Source organism: Mytilus californianus, unplaced genomic scaffold (genome assembly GCF_021869535.1).
Source record: "Mytilus californianus isolate M0D057914Y unplaced genomic scaffold, xbMytCali1.0.p SCAF_9, whole genome shotgun sequence".
In the NCBI taxonomy this organism is placed as follows: domain Eukaryota; kingdom Metazoa; phylum Mollusca; class Bivalvia; order Mytilida; family Mytilidae; genus Mytilus; species Mytilus californianus.
In genome coordinates, this window is record NW_026262745.1 from 54,825,342 (window position 1) to 54,850,038 (window position 24,697).

Genomic DNA, 24,697 nt, shown 5'->3' on the forward strand with positions numbered 1-24,697 from the left:
TGCATGTGGCTCAACTCCAACCTTTATTTACTAGGACCATCATTTTTCTAGCCAAAGGTCCAGGTTCTCTCTGGGACACTCTGGCTTCCTCCTTCAATAAAATTGACTGCCACGAAACAGCCAATATTGCTGAAAGTGGTGTTAAACACCAATCAATCAATCTCCATTTATGATCCCATTTTTCCCCCAGATTTTTTTTTTTTTTTTACAAAATCATTAAAGTTAACCATTTCAATTTAATGCACAGGATTGTGGAATCAACAAGTGGTTCATATATGTGGTCATCAGTGATATGTCTTACAAAAATATGATGGCATCCATTAAACTTTCGAAGGAATGACTTCAAATTTTACCATTTGGAATCCTTAATCCTTGCAATCAATAGTAGGCAGGAACTCTTTTAGAAGAGGATCGTGAGAGGAAACAACACAGCAAGTAAAAAGACATCTTTGAAGTCCTTCCTTAATGAAAACAAGCACATGTACCCAAAATTGCTGTTGTTAGATCCATAATTATTAACAAGAAGATGTGGTATGCGTGCCAATGAGACAACTCTCCATCCAAGTCACAATTTGTAAAAAGATAACAATTACAGGTAAAAGTAAGTCCTTCAACACAGAGCCTTGGCTCACACCGAACAGCAAGCTATAAAGAGCTCCAAAATGATGTGTAAAACAATTCAAACAGGAAAACCAACGGTCTAATCTATATAAAAAACGAGAAACACTTATGAACCGCATCAACAAACAAAACCACTGAACAACAGGCTCCTGACTTAGGACAGGTGCAAACAAATGCAGCGGGTTTAAACGTTTTAACAGGCGCCAACATGTCTTGACCTTATACAATCAAATCTCTGAACTTTAATTAAAAATACTGTAAATTTAAATTTCATGTTGCAGGACCATTACTGAGAAGATGGTCACTGAACCCCTCTCAACCCTAATGACCTCTGGACTAGTTACATAATGAACATGATCTTGAGGGTGTATTTAACAACACAATATAGTTTTCTTCATTGAAATTTCAATGAAACATTTTATTTTACTTGCGTTCTTTATATCACAGATAACATTATAGAAATGACAAAATAAATGTCAAAAAACAAATATAGCAAAAAAGCAGGAAAAAAAAACATTATCTAGCAAAAATGAGATTATCACAGAAATAAAATTGGAAATTGAGCATATCATACTACTCTTTGACACTTTATATAGTGATGTGCAACAGCTATAATTTCTAAATTACAACTATATTCAACAATTAACGAACCTCAAGTAAGAGGGTGTTTTCTTTCTGACCTCATAGCCTCAAACTAAAAGGGTGAAGCTAAAAATATTAGCAATTCTAGTTGGTACTAATTTCTATAATGTCTCTTATACATCACTCAATTCATGAATACTTTTACTGTTTTTATTTCATATTCTTATTGTTTTTATAAAATATTTTTGCTGTTTTTATAAAATATACTTTCTATTCTTATAAAATATTTTTTTTACATTTTTACTTACCTTTGAAATATGAATACAATATTTAAAAACATTCTTTGATGCAGAATATTTTTGAAAGACTGTTCAGTAAATGTTATTTGGAGATTTTGAAGACAATTACATATACATATCTATGGGTTGTGTTTAGAACATATATAACCATGAAGTACAACCTAAAAAAAAATATATTGGTTTTGAAAATGTGCTTTCCAAGTCTCCCCATTTTATTTTTTTCTGGAACAGCCCTTCTGAAGAAATTCATATGTTAGCAAAATCAATTATAATAAAATATATTTGGGGCACCATAGAACAAACTTATACAGCGACTAGAACTAAACAATTCAATATGAGATTCTCTATAAATTTAGTTTAGATATATAGTACACCGTTACAACATTAATACAAACCCTGATTTATCTTGACAACATCAAATAATTTACAAAATTTCCTTCTATGTTTCAAAGACATTGTTAACAACAAAGACTGCAGTCTTTAGTGAAGCAGATCTATAAAAAGAATTAAGGCATAAAAACTCCCTTAATTTTCGTTTCAGTAAAGCCATTTTTAAAAAGAATCAAATATTTAAAAACATTGTTGGAAAAAGACATTTTTAATTTAATTTAAGTCAAAAGTAAAGCTTTCGGTATACAAATAGTACCCAATTTCTGGCCAATCTTTGAAAAAGTCATGCGGTGAAAAAAAGGAAATAGACTCTGAAATCCAATTGGCATTTAAAAAGCACTAAACAGAGCAGAGAAAGAATATACTTGATTAACACAAAAAAATCATTTAATTTTGCACCCATACAAACTTCCGATCTATCTCTTGTCTTTTATGATCGACATGCAGTATCTTTTAATAACTTAACCCAAAAAACAAACTTCTGCATGCTTTGAAACCTGCTATAGTAATTGGTAAAAAAAAAATTCTCATTAGCTTTTACAAATTGTTTTTTTTCCTTTCATTCAAGATTTAAAATTCAAAGTGAAGACATATCTCATGAATTAGATATTTCACAATGTAATCAATACAAAGCATGTTTACAAAATCTCTTTAATTAACTTTGTAGATTCTTAAAAAATTCTTTTACAAACCCACTGACCTACATTACAAATAAACAGACAACAATATGAACCACGTCCAAGTGTTCAAGGAAATAATACTGATTCAAGTACAGAAAGGTGCATTTAAGTAAAAGTAAAAATGTCTTTGAAAAAAAAACACAATAAAAAAGCAATATACATAAACCTGACAAATCTGAGTACATTAAAAATGCATTATTTTTTTTTACTCTTCAAAGTAGTTTGTACTTAAATGCACAAGATAAGGCTAATAACTTAAGTTAAGAAGACAAATGTAAAGTATACAAAATATGATATTATATTGGAAAACATTATAATTACATTTTAATATGTTCTAATACTTAACTCCTTATATCAAAGTCACAGGATTCTAACAATTTTACCAGAATTTTACCATTATCGAAGGAATTCACGAACGATTTGCATTCTAGTTCATAGTACATAAATAAGTAAATCTTTTTTTTCCAATAAATTTCCCTTTTGTAAACAGAAAAAAGGATTTGTTGTACATGTATAACTAAGCATGTTTAACTTATAAATATGATTTACAGATAAATCCATGTAGAATCTTTTGGAAATACTGGTGCAACATGGTTTGAAAAGAAGACATTTTTTGCTTTTTCAGATTGATTTAATAGACCATGGGGTCAAATTAATTGCACTTCCAACAATAAGATGGCAGTACAATTACATCAAATGAGGTACAATAAAATCTAACTACCTGTATGCAGTCAAATCGTTTGCTTTTTCTGTGGGTTTCAGGAACTTTTTTTTCGAAATTCACAATTTCATTAAAAACGAAAATTCACCGAAATATTTTAGAAATTGTAAATCTTAATTCATACAACAGAATGCTATTCAAAATAATATGTATTACTGATACTTTTACATAAACATAATGTTGCATTATTTTGTTCTTATACTATTTTTCGTTATTGCACTATCTGTTCTAATATACAAATATATATTTATAAAATGTTTGTTATAATGGTGTAAATTTATCAAAATGAAAAATATGCAAAAAAGGAGCCATTATTACAAGTTCAACCTCAGTAATCCTGGCCTTTTCACTTTTGATATAAAATTGATGCAAATATAATTACCTAAAGTCCGTATTTTTGTGACAATAATCATTTAAGATAGAGCATTACAAATTTTTAATGGGACAGATTAAAATTCCTTCAACTATAGATGCTCTGTACATTAAACTTGTATAATTTTGTTGTTAAATTATTGGTTCAATATCACAGGGAAATTATGGTATGTCTTTGCTACCAATGTAATAATTGTCTGTTAATATGCAAAATGTGTATTCAAAATAGCAAGTTTATCATAAATGTTGCACTTTTATCTTTTATTGTCATATTAAAAAATATAAAAACATAATTTTGTTGTTAAAATCACAGGTAAAAATTATGGTATTTCATTGCAACCAATATAATAATTGTCTGTTAATATGCAAAATGTGTATTTAAAATAGCATTTTTTTAAAAATGTTGCACTATTAACTTTTATTGTCATATTCAAAAATATAAAAATATTTCTAGCTTTTGAATTGTGCATAAATGTTGTCCTAATTTTGTTTAATTCTAAACACCTTAAAAATAAATGTTTAACTGTACAACATGATGCAGATATTAATGTTATTTTTATTAAAATAATAATAATAATGGCAAACATAAAAGTATACATAAAAATCTTCAAATGCCTTCATGGATAAAATAGTTAAAATAAAATTATGAAAAGTATGTGATAATAATCTAAACAAACAAATTTAATACCAAAAATATTTTGTAAGATATTCCCAAAACCTTAAAAAGCATAAAAATCTCAAACTTTACCTCATAAACCAACCAATAACGATTAAACTCAACAAATGTCTTTAATATAAAGATTTACAATCAAATCATTTACAGATATAAACTGAGACATGTTTAAATGCTTAATTAAAGAAAATTAATTGTTTTTAAGTGACTTAAGACTATATTCCCAATAAAACTTTGACAATCTATATATATACATATGTATAAAAAATTTACCAGCGTATTGATTATTGATAATTTGTATAGCGATCAAGATTATCATTTCAGTTTGACTACCACATGTCAAGATATTAAGATTCATTTTACATCTTACTGATGAAGGATATTAGTTATCCAAAATATCTAACATTTGTTCATGATTTTATTATTTTTTGGTGATGTTGTACCCTTTTAGACTTGTTATACATATGTATATATATACATATTCCAAGCAAAAACGATGAAGCAATAATGAAGGTATTAAGACATGATAGATTTAATAGATACATTTGAGGGCACCTTTGAAACCCGTGCTGCATATATTACATTTTTGAAATTCCTACTCCTTATATACAATTCTCAAATAAGACATATATAGGTAAAATACCACAAGATATAAAATTCTAATTTGTTTATGCCTTCAAATGACTTCATTTTTTCTTCCTTAAACAGCGGTGAGCCTTATGAATCTAGCTGATAAAATAAATGTAGATTTTATATTTAAGTCTCTAAACAATAACTGGACCTTCATAATCTGATATTCGGTCTAATCGAGATACCTGTTGTATTGGAGGGAACTTTATGGCCCCACATAGTGGTGAACCTTGTGACATTTTAAACCTTGGTTTGGGTTCACTGTACAGGTTCCCATATTCATCACCATCAACATTCTGGGAAATTATTTCTGAAATGATGTTATGACATTGTACAACTTTAATAAGCTTCTAATAATTTCACAAAATAAATTTCTTCTGTTCATATTTGAAAGAAAATTTGCCAGAAAGAAAACTCTGAATATGGTATCGATACGTCTTAAAAAAAAATTGCCAGAAATAATCATTAACAAAACTCAATATTTCTAATCTTCTAACTTTAAATATGTTAAAATTAAAATATATAATTTTCTATTTTTCACAATCTGTTTAATATTTCATAATATATTATTACTGTTATTATCTAAGATGAGGTAATACAGTTAAATGCAGTTTAGTACTTAATTGTGCATATTAGGAAAGAAATCATACAATGGTTGTGAAAAGTGTGACACAACATTAAACAATACAAAAATATATTTATAACAAGTTAAAAAGAAAATTGAGTGACCTCCTCAGAGAAAATTCAAAATTTAAACAATAAAAGTTTTCAAAAGAGATCAGAACAAGAATGTTTTTTAGAGTAGGATTTCAACAAACCACAAAAATAGCAAAGTCCCTACTTATTAAGTACTAACACATTTGAAAAAAAAGACTGACTAGAAATTCATGTTTATTAATGTAAAAATTGTGGAGGACTGTACGGTGCCGGAGCAGGACTATAGTTTGGCATTGGCACTTGCATCGGAAACTGAAACTGTTGTGGACGGCTGTAGTTGGTTGGATTGCCTGAATTATAGTCCGTAATAGGCGTACATGCAACTCGAGACCCTGGTTTTCTCATTGGATTTGGGGTCATAGCTGGACTATTTGGACCAGAGACCCTGTTTGAAATGTTTATAGGAACACTATTATCACTATCTGATATAGGCGTGCTCGGTTGATTTGATCTGCTTGGCGTTCGAGAAGCAGGTCGATATGGTGGGGGAGTTGGGGCATGCACTGGTTTTGATGGCGGCATATCTCCTGTCCTATATGCATCTAGTATTCGCTTAATTGTGTCTTTATCTGCAAGAAAACAAAAACAAAGCAAAACTGTAAAATCCACACTAAAAGTTATGACTGTATGCAAATATAAAAGATGTACAAAATCATGCAATATTTCAAATGAACTTTGTTATTTCATTGAAAACTTGGAATAGGAGCAATTTTCAAATGTACTTTTTTTTATAACAATGAAAACTTGGAATAGGAGCAATTTTCAGATGAATTTTTTTTTAATTTTGAATAATTGAGTAGGAGAAAATTTCAAATAAACTCTTTTTTTTAACATTGAAAACTTAGAATAGGAGCAATTTTCAAATGAACTTTTTTGTTATAACTTCGAATATGAGCAATTTTCAAATGATCTTTTTCATTTTGAGAACGTAGATAGAAGCAATTTTATGCACCATGCAAATCTAAAAATTCAATTTTACACTACAAAAAATTTGATTCAGTATATTGAACCAAAGAAAAATAAAAATCCTTTAAGTTGGTAACACTGTTTTCACTTGATGGGATAACAAAAATATTTTCAGCTGATCCAAATAAGAGTTATCTCTCTTTCTCTTGTATCTTAAATGTTGGTCATGTTTATACATCTTTAAAATGACAACTATTAAACAGTCATGGTATCAAAAACTTCTCTTCTGGCCACCAAAATATTCAATTAGTTATAATTAAGCAAAATTTTGTTTCATCTTTAACTTAAACAATTATCCTACTTTACCATAAATGCCATGCCAGTGACAATTAAATAAGAGTTGTGAAAAAAAACCTATGCCATCCACTAATGGGTGACAATCGATTTGTATAAAAATGTGCAACTATGAAAACAGTGTTACAGTTTTTCAAGATATATCAAGGATAAAATCAAACTGTTTAATAGCTGTCTCAAATACACAAAGTCTGGTTAATCATTTTAATCCAAATTAAAGTGATGAATTAAAGGATGATGAAACACTGGCTAATGTTATGTAAAAGTTGAAAGACAACAAAACTGAATAAACTTTAGAAGACTTTTTGGAAAAATTCAAATGAGACAATACCATATAAATTAAGAACAATGACCAAAAACACTCTTTTATTGCCCTTCACCTTGAAATCACAGCAAAATATCCAGTAATTAACCAATACACAAATCCTGTATAAGGTACTCAGAAACACACCCAGTTAACCACATACTGTGTGAAATATTACACATGTACCATGTCCCATTGTACTGTAAATATACTGATATGAACAAAGTATGCTGTGAATTTCCTTGTGCAAAGTCCAGCAACATGAGAAAAAAAACGTTAAACATAGCAGTGCCTTCAAAGAAAATTGAGTACACTGCAACAGAAAATTATTCTCCACTGTTCTTTAATACATAAGGCAGGTAAGGTCAAGATTCAATATCTACATTTTATATATATATATGTATATAACATATTTTATATATACTTTTTTATATTAAAGATAACATTGAATCTGTTGAAACTAACTGATCTAAATGTTTTTTCCCCCATTATTTTGGTAAACATTGTAAAAGATGGCCTTAGAAATGAATACCAATTTTCAAAAGAAACTAGAGGCTCTAAAGAGCCTGTGTCGCTCACCTTGGTCTATGTGCATATTAAACAAAGGACACAGATGGATTCATGACAAAATTGTGTTTTAGTGATGGTGATGTGTTTTGGTGATGGTGATGTGTTTGTAGATCTTACTTTACTGAACATTCTTGCTCCTTACTATTATCTCTATCTATAATGAACTTGGCCCGGTAGATACAGTGGAAAATACTTTGTAAAAATTTACAAAAATTTACAAAATTTATGAAAATTGTAAAAAATTGACTATAAAGGGCAATAACTCCTTAAGGGGTCAATTGACAATTTTGGTCATGTTGCCTTATTTGTAGATCTAACTTTGCTGTACATTATTGCTGTTTACAGTTTATCTCTATCTATAATAATATTCAAGATAATAACCAAAAGCTGCAAAATTTTCTTAAAATTACCAATTCAGGGGCAGCAACCCAACAATGTGTTGCCTGATTGGTCTGAAAATTTCAAGGAAGATAGATCTTGACCTAATGAACAATTTTACCCCAAGTCAGATTTGCTCTAAATGCTTTGGTTTCAGAGATATGAGCCAAAAACTGCATTTTACCCTATGTACTATTTTTTAGCCATGTCGGCCATCTTGGTTCGCGGGCGGGGTCATCGGACACATTTTTTAAACAAGATACCCTAATGATGATTGTGGACAAGTTTGGTTAAATTGGTCTTAGTAGTTTCAGAGGAGAAGATTTTTGTAAAAAATTACAAAAATTTACGAAAAATGGTTAAAAATTGACTATAAAGAGCAATAACTCCTTACGCGGTCAACTGACAATTTTGGTCAAGTTGACTTATTTGTAGATCTTACTTTGCTGAACATTATTGCTGTTTACAATTTATCTCTATCTATAATAATATTCAAGATAATAACCAAAAACGGCAAAATTTCCTTAAAATTACCAATTCAGGGGCAGCAACCCAACAACAGGTTGTCCGATTCATCTGAAAATTTTAGGGCAGATAGATCTTGACCTAATAAACAATTTTACCCCATGTCAGATTTGCTCTAAATGCTTTGGTTTCAGAGATATGAGCCAAAAACTGCATTTTACCCTATGTACTATTTTTTAGCCATGTCAGCCATCTTGGTTCACGGGCGGGGTCATCGGACACATTTTTTAAACAAGATACCCTAATGATGATTGTGGACAAGTTTGGTTAAATTTGTCTTAGTAGTTTCAGAGGAGAAGATTTTTGTAAAAGATTACAAAAATTTACGAAAAATGGTTAAAAATTGACTATAAAGGGCAATAACTCCTTAAGGGGTCAACTGACCATTTTGGTCAAGTTGACTTATTTGTAGATCTTACTTTGCTGAACATTATTGCTGTTTAAAGTTTATCTCTATCTATAATAATATTCAAGATGATAACCAAAAACGGCAAAATTTCCTTAAAATTACCAATTCAGGGGCAGCAACCCAACAACAGGTTGTCCGATTCATCTGAAAATTTTAGGGCAGATAGATCTTGACCTAATAAACAATTTTACCCCATGTCAGATTTGCTCTAAATGCTTTGGTTTCAGAGATATAAGCCAAAATCTACATTTTACCCCTATGTTCTATTTTTAGCCATGGCGGCCATCTTAGTTGGTTGGCCAGGTCACCGGACACATTTTTTAAACTAGATACCCCAATGATGATTGTGGCCAAGTTTGGTCAAATTTGGCCCAGTAGTTTCAGAGGAGAAGATTTTTGTAAAAGTTTACGGACGACGGACGACGGACGCAGGACGACGGACGCAAAGTGATGAGAAAAGCTCACTTGACCTTTCAGGTCAGGTGAGCTAAAAATCAAGAACATGAGAACTGGTTTAAAAATAGTGAAATGAATATTCATTTTTCAGTTAATGTACTGCAATAAATATTTCCACATACATGTGTACATTGTATTACAGATCAGTTTGATAGATTGGAAGAAAACTTGGGATTCGAATAAATGTTTTCATCTAGTTTTTAAAATGTATTGAATTAGTTGATTAATTAAGACCTAAAATCCAAAATCTACTAGTATAGCATTTAGTATTCATCTAATTTTTATTTGTTCATGACCAATGTACAAATACATTAATGCATAAATACCAAACCAATGTTTAACTGACAACAAATTTCCTCAAACCCAAGCTCAACTAATCCTGTTCAAATGCATGTTAAGATGATAATTTGTGATTCAGGCAGAAAACAATGTGCAGACAAGGCAAAAATGTCAGTGTAGTCATTCAAATTCAAAATTTGCAACTACTTACCCAGCCAACCATCTTCAATTTAGCATAAATTTCAAAAAGCCAAAGAAACACCCAATTAAATGTGATAGTTACCTTCTGGTGCTGCTTTTTCATAATATTTTTTCAGAGTTTCGGCTCCAAGTTTACGACCGACATCTTTAATTTGTTGTACAACGGCACCAGAATTATCATTGTAGTGTTTGTCATATGTTGTTCTCTGTTTTATATGATTATATCTTAATGACGCTGTTGGTACTGAAAATAAAAGATACAAATTATACAAATGTAAATATGATGGTGAAAACTGCATATTTATCAAATATCAATCATTCAGACTTTCTGGATATTTATCAAATATCAATCATCCAGACTTTCTGGGTATTTAGCAAGAAACAATCAAACGGACCTTTTTCTGTGTGTTACATTGTAATGATAAATTCAATAAGTCTTCTTGTGTTCAATCATAACTAATAATGACAAACTGACCATGTTTGCTGTAGCTTAATAATTAATATATGTACATTGTCAGAAAATATAAAATTTATTTGTGCGAGCTTTAGAAATTTTTGACAGCGTATACTTACTAGTACCATTAACAGCCATACTTTTCTTTTTATTACTGCCATATCTTGAGATAGGAAGTTTTAATTGTTCTGGTTGTGTTGGGTTTTGATAAGAATATCTTGCTACACTGTCTAATGTGTAAGGAATGTCTGCTTTCCAATCAGGTGGCAGAGTATAGGCACTTTTTAATTGAAAACCTGCAAAAAGATATTTTGAAACTAGAATCTAATGTTTGCTGTAAAACTGTTGATATAAAACAAGCTTTTGCTGATTCTAATATTTTCAGTTCGTTTTTGACACATTTTTCTGTATATCTTTCATATATATAACTTATAAGCATGATAAGGGCCATTAAGGGGAACTAATTCAAACTTTTATTCCTATGTCAATTGATTGTTTTTTTTCATATAATGTTGAGCTCATTCAAAATCTAAATATTTCAGCATATTGAAATGAACCATATAAATAACATGAAGATATGCGATCTAATATTTATTCTTACAAAAACTAAATAAGATTTACAGTGTCCTCCCCAATCGTCAGAATATATATGAAATATTTGCCACTGTTATTAAGCAAGCAATAATCAACCATGTTCTCCCCAGAAATTTAACATACTTTCTCAGAAAAAGAGGATTTTTTACAAAGCAATTTGTTATCTAAATTTATGGCAGAAGGGCAAACAAAAGTCATTTTAAAACCCTTAGAGAAAATCCATATTTAGAAGGATCCAAGTGAGGAAAGAAGGCATCATGATACTCTGATGGTAAAATGTCTTAGGAAGAACAATTAAAAGCAACAAATAAAAGTTTTTAATTTTGTCAAGTAAAACTGCATTTCCAAAGAAGCAGTTCCAATGACAAGCTCTGGAAAGTGTCTCAAAGTATGGGATACAAACTGATTGTCCATTACTTACCCTGAGGAATTCCTAGATAATCTGTCTGGTAAGTGGACTGACATAACCGTTTGTGTACTTGGTTAATTTTATCATCTGTCAACTCCTCTGACCAGGGACTAGGTTTGGGTTCTGCCATAGTCTTTGTTGGAAATCGCCATACCATAAATGCCTTAAATAAGAATCAGAATATATATGAATGTGTTTCTAAACAAAATAGAATTCAAAATAGCTGAAATTGGGGGATAGGATAACTTCTGACTTCCTGAAAGTTATCCTGCATAAAAATTATATACTAGGTATATATATGTACCTGTAGCATTAGCATTACTGAGATACAAGCAATTTAAAATTCATGAAACAAATCTATAAATGTATAGAATGTACAGAAAAAACAGAAAAATGCACTTTTTTACACTTAAAATTGTGATTCTTCACAAACCCATCCACAGAACTTTGCTTAAAAACGATATCTTATTACTATGAACATTTTTTCCACTAAAAGTGACAAAAATTTTTGCAGATTTCTTAATGTTTCAATTCTTTTCACTAAATAAATGAAACAATCTTCTAACAATAAATGTAAGCTGAGTTTTTAAACTTCAAATTAATTTAGAAGGCAACAACTTTTGCTACAGAACCAGATTCAAGAAGTCAGATCTTTGGATACTGTAAATTCAGAAATTTTGCACACATTTATTATTGCGATGGTTCAACTGTAAATGTTCAAAAACATGAGTTTAATAATTTAATTAGTATAGGAAATACTGCATAAAAATAAAGCTTTCAATATTTAATATGTGACTTTAAAACATGTCCTAATTTTCACAATTGTAATAATTAACATTGCAAAAAAAATTGAACTCTGCAGTATTTTAAAAAATATAATAAATAATATTTTGTATAAAGAAAACCAATGATTACAGGAACATTATATATTATAATAAATACTGTTTTGAAAATTTGATGTGATTAAAAGAAAGAAAGACCTTTGTGGATGTTTAAAGTACATTTTAGCTATTTTCTGGAATAAATTATACCTGTAATGGATGTGGATTGTTATTTCTTTGTCCAGATGCTGATCCACTTCTGATTGGTGATGCTGGCCTGTTTGGCTTATCTTTATATTCTTCTGCATAAGTAGTATCTCCTATTGGCCCATTTCTAAAACCATGCGATGTCATTGGTCTAAAAATTAACAAAAAGATCAAATCAAATTCATAATCGTGATTTCAAAGAGATAATCTAGTAACTGGTACATATCTAGACATGCCTACCTTCACAAACAATCTTACAAATTAAATTGGTAGTTAGCCTTAAACAATTCAATATTCTAAGGATCAATCTTAGTTGGAATATTTTTTGTGGAACACACAGGCCAGGACATTATAAAATAGTTACTGTCAGATGATACCAGGAGTTAAAATGTCATTTAGTAAGTTCAGTATTAATAAACTAAGACATGTTAACCAAATCTTGAACACTATAATCAAGCCGACTTCAAGCCACTATTACAAATATAGCTAAATCATATGTTTAGAATTTTTTTAAGAATGTATGGTGACAAAGAAAAAATCAGTTCAAAAGCAAAAATTAATTTCAAAATATTCAAGTTATCGATAAAAAATAATACACTCAAGAGTTGTAACAAAAAATGTACTTTATGATTTATTCATGAATTTCCTGTTTATCATTATCAAATCATTTCATGAGCCCTTTGAAAAGTTAAATAAAACTGTTCTATTGTGAGACTTAATAATAGATTCAGTGTACAAATGTATTTCAAACATACTTTGAACCAATTTGGTTGTGCTAAATGATGCATTTATCAATTATGGTAATAATATACTATCAATATTATAATTCAGTAATATTATAATTCAGTAAAATGTTGGTGCATATATATAAAATTCGTAAGGGTTCCACGGAACCCAGTGTCTCGCCTACTTTTTCTGTTAATCGCAGGCTCAACAAAAATGAGGAAGTAAATCAATAAAAATATTCCTCTTGATACTATCTTTTGATTGTAAGAAGCTTCTGTCCAAGTTTGGTAAAAATCCAGGATAGTTTATGAATCTAATAAATGTTTAAAAACTTTAACTGCAGACTGAATGTAATGTTAACTGGAAGAAAACAAAATTTCCTTCTAGATACTAGCATTTGATCATAAACAAGCTTCTGTCCAAGTTTGGTACAAATCCAAAATAGTAGAAGAAAGTTATTGAAATTTTAAAAACTTTAACCACAGAGTGAATGTGTTGTTTCCTGGCAGAAAATCTAAGTCCATTAAAAGTAAAATACGGAAAAAATGGATTTATTTTTTTACAAAATTTCCTTCTAGATACTAGCTTTTGATCATAAACAAGCTTCTGTCCAAGTTTGGTACAAATCCAAAATAGTAAAAGAAAGTTATTAAAATTTTAAAAACTTTAACCACAGAGTGAATGTGTTGTTTCCTGGCAGAAAATCTAAGTCCATTTAAAAGTAAAATAAGGAAAAAATGGATTTTTTTTTTTACAAAATTGACTTCTGGATACTATCTTATGATCATAAACAAGCTTCTGTCCAAGTTTGGTAGAAATCCAGGATAGTTTAAGAAAGTTATTGAAATTTTAAAAACTTTATCCACAGAGTGAATGTAATATTTCCCGGCAGAAAAACTAAGTCCATTTATAAGTAAAATACGGAAAAAACGGATTTTTTTTTTTTACAAAATTTACTTCTGGATATTATCTTATGATCATAAACAAGCTTCTGTCCAAGTTTGGTAGAAATCCAGGACAGTTTAAGAAAGTTATTAAAATTTCAAAAACTTTAACCACAGAATGAATATTTGTGGACGCTGCCGCCGACGAGGCAGACGGAATGTAGGATCGCTATGTCTCGCTTTTTCGACTAAAGTCGAAGGCTCGACAATAAAGCTGAAACAGAATACAAATCAGTAATTTAGATTTTCAAAGAACTTAGTAGTTTTTGATCCTAAAACAAATTGATTTTTATATGAGAAATGTTTTATTTCCCCTCATGTTCCGTAAATCAAATCTAATTAACAATTTGTTATAAACTATTGGTACTTAAAATTTCATGTTTCTTTTCTGTATTTGACACTATGGAGGAAATGTTATTTAAAGCTACAATAAAATGGGGCAGAATCAGTTTGCGCCAATTACAGTTTTGAAAAGGTATCAATTGCGCCACTCTCTATTTTTCTGATGGTATTAATTGCGCCAATAAATGGAATTAAATTGCGACACATTTACCTGTATATTTTTTACCTATGTAACATGTACTATAATTAACCTATCCACTTAAGATTAAACCTAACACTCATCAAAATTAAGAAAACTCACCAATAAATAAATTGTTCAGTAATAGAATGGTTTTTTACATGTAAAGATGTCTGATATATCGTTCAAGAAAATAGATTCTGATAGAGGAAAACCTGTCATCGTTGTCGAAGAACACAAATTCCATCAGGCATTTTTTAAGACAAATGGAGAAATTAGATGTATGGGCTGAAATTCCTTCAAATTCTAGAAGAACAAATAACAGACCTGAATCATTCCACACTCATTACAATGAACAATTTTATGATTCACATCCGTCAATGTTTGTGTTTTTAGATACTCTGACAAAGGTTCAGGCCACGACATACATTAAAATCCCAAGTGCTGGCTCAGAAGCTGCGAGAAGTCGACACGACTTGGAAAAAAAAAACTTTGCTCAAGAAAAGTACCAAAAATTAGTGAGAGGAAAAGTGAGCAAAAAGGAATATGTATAAATAAGAAGATGTGGTATCGATGAGTGCCAATGAGACAACGAACTCTCCATCCAAGTCAAAATGTATAAAAGGTTAACACTTATAGGTCAAAGTACGGCCTTCAACATGGAGCCTTGGCTCACACCGAACAGCAAGCTATAAAGGGCCCCAAAATGATTAGTGTAAAACAATTCAAACAGGAAAGCCAACGGTCTAATCTATATAAAAAATGAAACACGAGAAACACTTATGAACCACACCAACAAACAACAACCACTGAACAACGGCTCCTGACTTAGAACAGGTGTCTATTCTCAGTTACAAATACCAGCCTTTGGTTTTAATGTTGAACAGAGACATATTATAGTTTTAACTGTATACACATGAGTGAACGTTTTAATTCAGCATATTTCTTTGTATTAAAATGACTTGTAACTCCGCCAGACGGTAAGACCGGATAAAGGAGGAGGGAAGTCAATCATTTAGTTGATATATATAAGTAAAAATAAATTAATTCATAAAATTGGCGAAATAAGATGATTTTTTTATTGGCGCAAATGATGCCTTTAGTTTTCAAAATGAAGTGGCGCAAATAAGTTGTGGCGCAAAAAGATATTGCCCATAAAATGGATATACTGTGTAATTATTTATTTTCGCTGGTACCAATTTTCGTGTATTAAGGAAATATTTCATAAGATATTTATTTTGTGGTTTTGCCAAAGTCTGCATACAATCTTAGAGAAAATGTGTAGTTCATTGAACAATGAACATATTAATAAATATGCGGTTCAGGTACCAGTACATGTATGCCAAAAGAATCCAGGAAATGGGTATCCCACGAATAATAATGGATCCACAGGTTCATGCTATATACATGTAACCAAACAGCAAAATATTCTATAAGCAGAAAATGTCAAAGTTTATCAGATTTTTACCTTGTTGCTCCTGTGAATGGTTGCTCCTTCATGGGATAATCCCTAGTGTATGACGTGACATATGGATTTGAATGGTATTGGCCTGAAAAATTCAGAGTGAAACATTTACATGCATATCTATTCCAACATACATCAATTTGTATCTGTGACACATGATGATACACATAAAAATAATGTCACCTAAATTAACTATAAAATGGAATGATAAGAGTTTTTGCACTCATTTATTCTATAGGCCACCATAGCTCAATAATTACATAATTTGGAATACTATCTATTTCTGGTCGTGACATTATACAAACATCCTTAAAGGTAGTTAGGGGTTATTTTTATGTAATGTGTTTGGCCCTTTTTCACATTTTTTTCATGATTAAAGGTCAAAGGACCTCCCCCTGGATCCCACACTGTCAGACATGAATATTAGAATCTAAGCAACCAATTTAACAGGTTAAATTTCTACTTGTGGTCTTTATTTCCTGCTTTTGAAGAATTATCTCAGTGTCTGTGAAAGTTTAAACATGCAATTTATCAAACCTGGGTACACTTTAATTTCACTGTATAAATTTAAACAAATGTTTATATACTACATTGTTTTGAAAAACCTAAGTAAAAGGAAGAACCATCTTTATATACTATGTGTTTATTGATATTAGAAATTGCTAACTATGACATGCCTGGTAACATCAACTTTTTAAAATTTAAATGAACACTAACATTTGATTAATAATTTACATCTGAAATGAATGTTATCATATACACCTGTCACAGAAAACTTAAGTAAACCCCCCTATAGTAGCCCATATATCATTTTAATTGATTCATGTTTAGTTACCTTTTATCCAATATTGACTCAGTCAACAATAGGAATAGTTTCATTAAACTTAGTTGTTAAAATTTACTTGTAATTCAACAATCTATCAAGGAAACACACTGGTACAATGAAAATTCAACTAATGTTTCACTATATCACAATTAATTTTTTACATTGAAAGCTAATATTCTGTCCAAAAATCTTCATTTGACAACAAAAATTTAAAAAAGTAATTTGATCATGATTTAATTTGGTTAGCCAAGTTTATTCGGGAGAATAATTGCCAATGCATTGAAGGTATATACTGTTTATTGACAATTCAATGCAACTGAGATTAAAAAGTTTTTTCTCAATACAGAATTATAAATACCTATAGCTTGTCAGAATTGCTTTCATTATTGTGTTAAATGGGGTATTAATAATGGTTAAGACCTTACAATTTTATATTTAAATACCAAACATGTCTATCCATTCATTAATACATGGCTACTTTACTACACAGTACGAACCAACCTATTGATACAAATTTTCAATAATTACTAAATGAAACAAAAATTTTACGGTCTTATAAAAACTGAACAGTGTAAAATGTTCACTATAACCTTGGCTCTAGAATAATTATTTCTTGACTTCCTTGGATCTTTTCTTTTTATTTCTGACATACATGTACATGTAGTTGTTTAGATTATATACATGTCATGTCACTTGTGTTAAATATACATTTGTATATATATTCAAAAGATGTTAACCGTTTTTCTGCTATCACATATTTATAATTAGCCAATAAACAAGCTGCATTTTGCTAAATATTTCATGTCAGTCACTCAGTGAATAAATTACAAAGGGTCCTTTAATTTGTATTACAGAATTTCATAATTTTCATCATTTATTGTTTCAAGCAAACTGACAAAAATTGGAATGGAAGCAGAGGAATATTGTAAATACATGTACATGTATTAATTTACCAATAAATAAAAAAGGTCCATTTATCAACATAGATTAACAGAAAAATAATCAAGAATACTCCAGTCATCCAGTTTAAAATGATTAGCGAAAAGTCAATTTCCAGTTGTGGCTATTCACTGAAGATTTGACCAAGCAATGAAACCATTTTAGTTTTTAACTACAATAGTGAAAAAAGAGGTGGGAAACAAATGTGAGTGCTGTTTTTACTTATCATATTTGTTTAGTCTTTCTTTGGCAAGAGATTTTATTGTGGGACTAAGTGTTATTAACTATGGACCCTTAAAACTACCCCCTAAGTCATATTTTAAAAGTTAAAAGTCAATACTTCTGGTGTTTTTACAGTTTTTTAGATTCAATACTTTTAATCAGATAAAACCTCATAAAAGTCAATAAACAGCTGCGCCATGAGCTCATGATACGCCGGTCATCTTGTGTGTGAATTTTTATGCAATAAGCAAAAATAGTTTCTGACATACGGCATGACATGCGAAAACCCCCCTTTTTTAAAAAAAAAAACTCAATATCTCTAAAATAAAATTTTGAATCAAAGCCAAAAAGTATACAGATCTTTAGATTAATATAACTAAGAAGTGTGTAAAATTTTAAGCAATAATCATAAATCGTTTTTGAGATACGGTGCAACATGTGAAAACCCCCCTTTTAAAAAAAAAAAAAATCAATATCTCAAAAATAAAATTTTGAATCAAAACCAAAAAGTATACAGATCTTTAGATTAATATAACTAAGAAGTGCGTAAAATTTTAAGCAATAATCATAAATCATTTTTGAGATACGATGTGACATGTGAAAAAACCCTCCCCTTTTTTTTTACAAAATACTCAATAACTCAAATATAAAATTTTGAATCATCACCAAAAAGTATACAGATCTTAAGGTTAATATAACTAAGAAGTGTGTAAAGTTTTAAGCAATAATCATTAACTGTTTTTGAGATATGGCGCGACATGTGGAAAACCCCTCTCCCTTTTTTAACAAAATACTCAATATCTCTAAAATAAAATTTTGAATCATCACCAAAAAGTATACAGATCTTAAGATTAATATAACTAAGAAGTGTGTAAAGTTTTACGCAATAATCATAAATTGTTTTTGAGATACGGCGCGACATGTGAAAAAAAACACACACCTGTTTTAGTTACTAAGTCCTGTAACTCAAAAAGTTTTAATCTTATTTTCACCAAAAAGTATACAGATCGTTTGACCATCATAAGAAACAACTATATTAAGTTTCATGAAATTTGGATAAGTCATTCTCAAGTTACGGTGCGACATGTTTACGCTGGACAGACAGACGGACGGACACTTGTATATCATAATACGTCCCGTCAAAAATTAAGGGGCGTATAAAAATGTGAATTAAATGTGGAAGGTGAATTTCACTTTAATCATGTCCTTATTATTTGGATAATATTTGAAAAAATATGTATAAAGATATTAGTAGCATCATTCTTGGTTTTGAAGAATAAGTCTAGGCCTAACATGTGAAGAGGTTGATTAATGTAGTGATTAATTGTCAGTCTGAGTCTTATAAGTGAAATCAGGGTTTGCAAAGTACAAGAAAGAGGAGATGTATTTTGTTTTCAAATTGGATTATGTTTTACTTTTTTTATTATTTATGGCATTAAAAGTTACATAAATGAAAAGCCTCCATCCATGACCCAGGCCCTCCTAAACATATAAATTGTATTTTTTGTGTAAAAAATATATATATATATATGGATTGAAGACCCATTGGTGGCCTTGGGCTGTTTTCTGCTCTTTGGTCCGGTTGTTGTTTCTTTGACACATTCCCTGTTTCCATTCTCAATTTTATTTTACACTATTAAAATTTATGATTCTGATTCCAGGTGTAGTTTATTGAAACGAGTGGACAGCACTGCATTTTAGCTAGAATTATTATTGAACTTTTACAAGTATTGTTATATATGCTTCATGTTAACGTTGTTAAGGCTGAACGGGTCACTGTCAGATTCAGAATGTACCCTGGGTATGTTTTATGGTAGGAAAAGTACCCATACTAAAATAAAAGCTGTTCAGGGAACCCAGGTTAACCCCTGCCTTAAAGGTGTACCCAGGTTGCTGCTTTCAAAATTTGGATGGGCCCCAAACTAGGCAAAATTTGGAGTGGAACAGGTAAAAAGTTTTCATTAACCATAAATGTAACCCTATAACTAAGTGGGGCACCCTGCCCCTCCCCCTCCCTTTATCCTCCTCCGCTTTTCTTCCTTACAAGTTACCCAGCTAGGCACTATTACACCACAGGGGTTTCTTACAATTTGCCGGGTTTACTATCCATACAAACCCAGAAAAAATGATTTTTTTCTGGGTTCATATGGATAGTAATGAATTTTTCGGGGTTCGTATGGATAGTAAACTCGGCAAATTGTAACAAACCCCTGTGAATACACTAAAACAAATAAATCTGGGTACCATTTGATTAAGTTAAAGTACGTACATAGGGTGCTTTTTAATGGTACCCAGGACGACAGTAACCTGCTTTTAGTTTTATTTTACATACTTGAAACCATAGGTTTTTGTTGAGTTTTTTTTCAAGATTGTGTTTTGATTGTATTGATTATATAAATAAATGTGTATTCCCCACCCCTCATTCTACAGTGTACATGTACATTTATAACCCATGACCTCTGAACTTACCTCCAACTGTTGGCATGGCAGTATGGGGTCGTGGATATGGTTCTTGCTGACGTTCCCCTCCAAGTCTTAAGGACGACAATAACTCCAAAGCTTTGGCTCTATCTCCTGAAGAATCACTTTTATTGTAAAAAGCTTCTAAATCTTGAGCTAACCCTTGAGTGACAACTTCGTCCCCCACCTGCAAAAAGTACACACTTCAGTCATTCAAGTTAAAAAAAATCGGTTGTAAGAGGTAGTTATAGTGATGAAAAGATGAAAACATACCCTTGTATCTGTGTTGTACCCCGTATACATCTTGTCTGGGGTGTACATCCTACCGTAGTCTACAGCAGTCGCCATTTTCGACACAGGACTCCCAAAATCATTTACAAAAGAATTGATTGGCTAAAATGAACACGTGCCCGATAAAAAGGTTGTTGTTGTTACGGAGTTAGCGTTGCGTTGCTAAGATCTAACATGTGCACAACAGCCTATTTAAATTTCATGTTTTTAATTTCCTTTTACTTGTCGAATTATAAAACAGCTTAATTGAATACAAAAACAATCATTTTAATCATGATGAAAAGAAAACACAAAGTTCCAACTGATAGCACAGTTGATTTCAAAATTAATCCCACAGGTTTTTATTTTCGATCAATAATTAAAGGCACTTCGTTCTAGTAAAATTAAATAGTTAATAACCTATCACAGATGTTTATAGATGGATTAACAGCGACTTACCAATTTGCCTAGTCAAAATTCAATGATTCCCTAGTAAAGCATAAATCCACATTACACGTAGGACACCTTCCCCCCCATTTTTTCAATTATTTTTTTTCAAATCAGACCGTTTTTATTGAGCAGGCCAGTACAATAATTGAATGCAAAGGAGAGACAAGAAATCATCAAACAGAACCGAATCTCCACTGACGATTACTATGTTAGAACACCGTCGGGCTAGGCACTAGAAGTGACACTAGTCTCTCAGCCCGGGAAAATTCATATCTAGATACCTTAATACATAACACATATAGGTGATTTTTTTCATAGGCAAGTGCCTGTGGCTTTAGTTCCAAATATCTATCTATATAACCATTTTTTCCAAGATACCAGTTGACCTAATTCTCAAACTGACAAACTAGTTCCGGCGTAAAAAGTAAGCATGGTCTTGTAATATTAACCGTGATATTAGAAGTCTAAAGGTAATTCATATCTTTATACTAGAATATATGACACAAGAAACCTTTCTTTTGTCTATTGCCTTTTCCTTGTTGAAGGTGTAATTATGGTTGCTTTTGATAGGGTTTTCATTTCACAATTGATTGCATTTTGAAATCTAAGCGTCTTGTCTTTTTTGTATCTGTTAATGTGTCTACCTCACGGTCAGCTACCTCGTAAAAAGTAAAATAGCAAAAATACCGAACTCTAAGAATATTCAAAACGGAAAGTCCTTTATCAAATGGAAAAACCAAAAGCTCACACACATAAAACGAATGGAAAACAACCGTCATATTCCTAACTTGGTACAGGCATTTCCTCATGGAGAAATAGGCGATTAAACTTGCTTTTTTTTAGCTAGTTAAACCTCTCACTTGTGTGATGGTCGTTGTTGTTTATATATATATATATATATATAATTTTCATTTTCTTTTATTTGAAGATCGTACGGCGGGCGGCGGAACGGAAACATATTTACCAGTATATCCAATCTTTAAACGAGTGAATAAATAAATAAAGAATTTCAACGCCGAATAAGGATGGTTACATTTTTTTTTTAAATAGAAGAATGGTTTTCGACTTGTAAAATTGTCATCAATTACACGATAACTGATGTAGAATACACTCATATAAATTCAAAAATAGCAAAAAAAGGAGAAAACATATGAGCACAAACTGGTAACATTATCATCAGTATGGTGAAAATTGTAAAAAAAAAAAGAGAAGATAAAGACCTATATTGTTATAACAATTATTTCATAGCATTTTTAACAAGTCTTTTGCGACTAAAATTACTACAAAACACATATGTTGCACTGATTTCAGTTGAAACAATGGTTCATTATAGAACATCGCATTAAATGTAGAAACACAAACTTCCTTTCGTTAGTAATAATAACTTTTTATGTCTAATTTCTGAAACCCACCTTATATTAGAAAATTTAATTTACTCCTTTCGAAAACTAGAAACATAACTTCGTTAGTACTGTAATAATCACTCTTTTTCTCTAAATACTATAAAACCCTCATATTTTGGAAAATAATTTTACGCCTTTCGAAAAGTTTCAACAATTCATTGCATATACATGTACTAGATTTCAGATAAAGTGAAATAAACGTTGTCCTACTCAATGAAGGGTGCATAAATCTTGACAACTTACATGTAATTTCTTCCAACTCAATTGAAATGAACATCCAAACTGAAATACAGTATTATTTCAATAGACTTAAAGTAGTTATTTCACATATTACAGGTTTACCCCTTACCATAAAAAGTAATAAATTTACATCGCAAATGACATTTTAATGTTTTAAATATTACATCTCCAAAAAATACTTGAGTACTTACCGAGTAATGTACGGAATGTTGTTAGCAATATAGATAACAGAATAATATACCTAAATATCTATCAATTATTTAACAAGAAACATCTGAATTAGTTTTCTCTATATTATTAATTGGTTGCTTAGAGAAGTCACTCCGGTATTCATAAAACCAATACACTGAACAAAGAAATTTTCTGGTCTGAGATTACGGTAATTGACTGATAAAAGTTACATTTACAGTAACTTGTTTTCATTGATTTCCTCTTTTTGCTCTTTATTAGGCACTGAGATTAATCTATTAATTAAATCTAATTAAGACGTCAGGTCTTATGGTAATCAATCGAACGGACGGAAGAAATTTAATCTAGCGTGTTTTGTAGGACCATTCACATCGCAACTTTAAGTACCTTATACGACATTTGAATTGAAGTGAAACAACTACTACACCTGCAGATGTGTAGAGAAAGAAGTGAATCATAATGTAACATACAAGCTAAATTTGCCCGAAATGCAAGTCCACTATAGTTTATTGGTAAACGAATTGATCCTATTTGATTTATTTCCGGGGTTTTCAATGAGGGTTAAGTTGCCTTTCCCACACTGCACTGTTTAAAATACTAGTTGGTCGAAAACTTCGGTGCAAATCTATATTAGAATGTTATATTATTTATTATTTATAGTGGTAAAATAGGAAAATTTGTTATTTTCTATTGAACTGAGAAATTTTGAAGATCATAGTGGGACAAATATTGATACAATTTTGGCTGTTTTGCGGACCCAGGAAGTTTGAAAAAGGGGGGGGGGGGTAGTTGTCGGCAAGCCAACGTTTGGAGTCACGCTGAAACTTGTAAAAAGCCTACGCATTTATCATAAATAAAGCTCCAGAAGGGGGCTGCTCCCTAGATCCGCCTCTGATTGGGTAAATACACCAACAGCTGTCTATATTAGGTCAAAGAAAAATATAGCACAATTCATTAAATTGAATTAAGGCCTATATAATTTAAATAACTTGATTTAAAAACTTGAAACGGCCGTAAGACATTAAGACCCCAACACCCTATGGTCTAATATGGCACCTTTCTTTTGGATTGGCACTTCATATATGATTTTCAAAACGGCAACTTAACACATTTTCGAGTGCTCATTGTTCCACCTAACTTGGTACCACAATGTAACAAACTATAAAAAATAATTTAAAAATTAAAACAGTTGGAAGCACCTTACCCATCAGATCGCTACAGAAAATCGACAATACCATCTAAACATATAAAACGATAAACATAAAGAAAGAGTCAAAGATAATTCGCAGTTACTGACAAGTTAGTTAATAATTCCGAGATCAGTTGATAAAAAGATCAGTTTCCTAGACTAGGATTTTTTTAAAGAACATAGCCTATAGTTTAATTGAAAAATACTTACGTGTACGTAACTTGTAAGTGTAAGGAAAAGCTACGGCATGCTAAAAAAAAGTTCTACTCCTCCCGACGTTACCAAGTCTGAATCCAAGTCGT

The 24,697-nt window shown here is 30.7% G+C and overlaps 1 protein-coding gene across 3 annotated transcripts; it reads right to left on the reverse strand.

Annotated features, from left to right (window-relative positions):
* Positions 1–1,006: 1,006 nt before the first annotated feature.
* LOC127716646 (testis-expressed protein 26-like) lies at positions 1,007–24,697 on the reverse strand. Of its 3 annotated transcripts, none has more exons than XM_052222886.1 (8): positions 20,928–21,034; positions 20,664–20,841; positions 16,211–16,292; positions 12,556–12,703; positions 11,537–11,687; positions 10,641–10,817; positions 10,150–10,311; positions 1,007–5,278 (listed from the first exon to the last, which is right to left on the reverse strand). In XM_052222886.1, the coding sequence occupies exons 1-8, from the start codon at positions 21,000–21,002 to the stop codon at positions 5,103–5,105; spliced, it is 1,149 nt and encodes a 382-aa protein (XP_052078846.1). In that variant the 5' UTR covers positions 21,003–21,034; the 3' UTR covers positions 1,007–5,102. The 3 variants fall into 3 exon arrangements, with proteins under 3 accessions (XP_052078846.1, XP_052078847.1, XP_052078845.1); XM_052222887.1 differs by lacking the exons at positions 1,007–5,278; positions 20,928–21,034 and adding exons at positions 5,847–6,254; positions 24,606–24,697; XM_052222885.1 differs by lacking the exon at positions 1,007–5,278 and adding an exon at positions 5,847–6,254.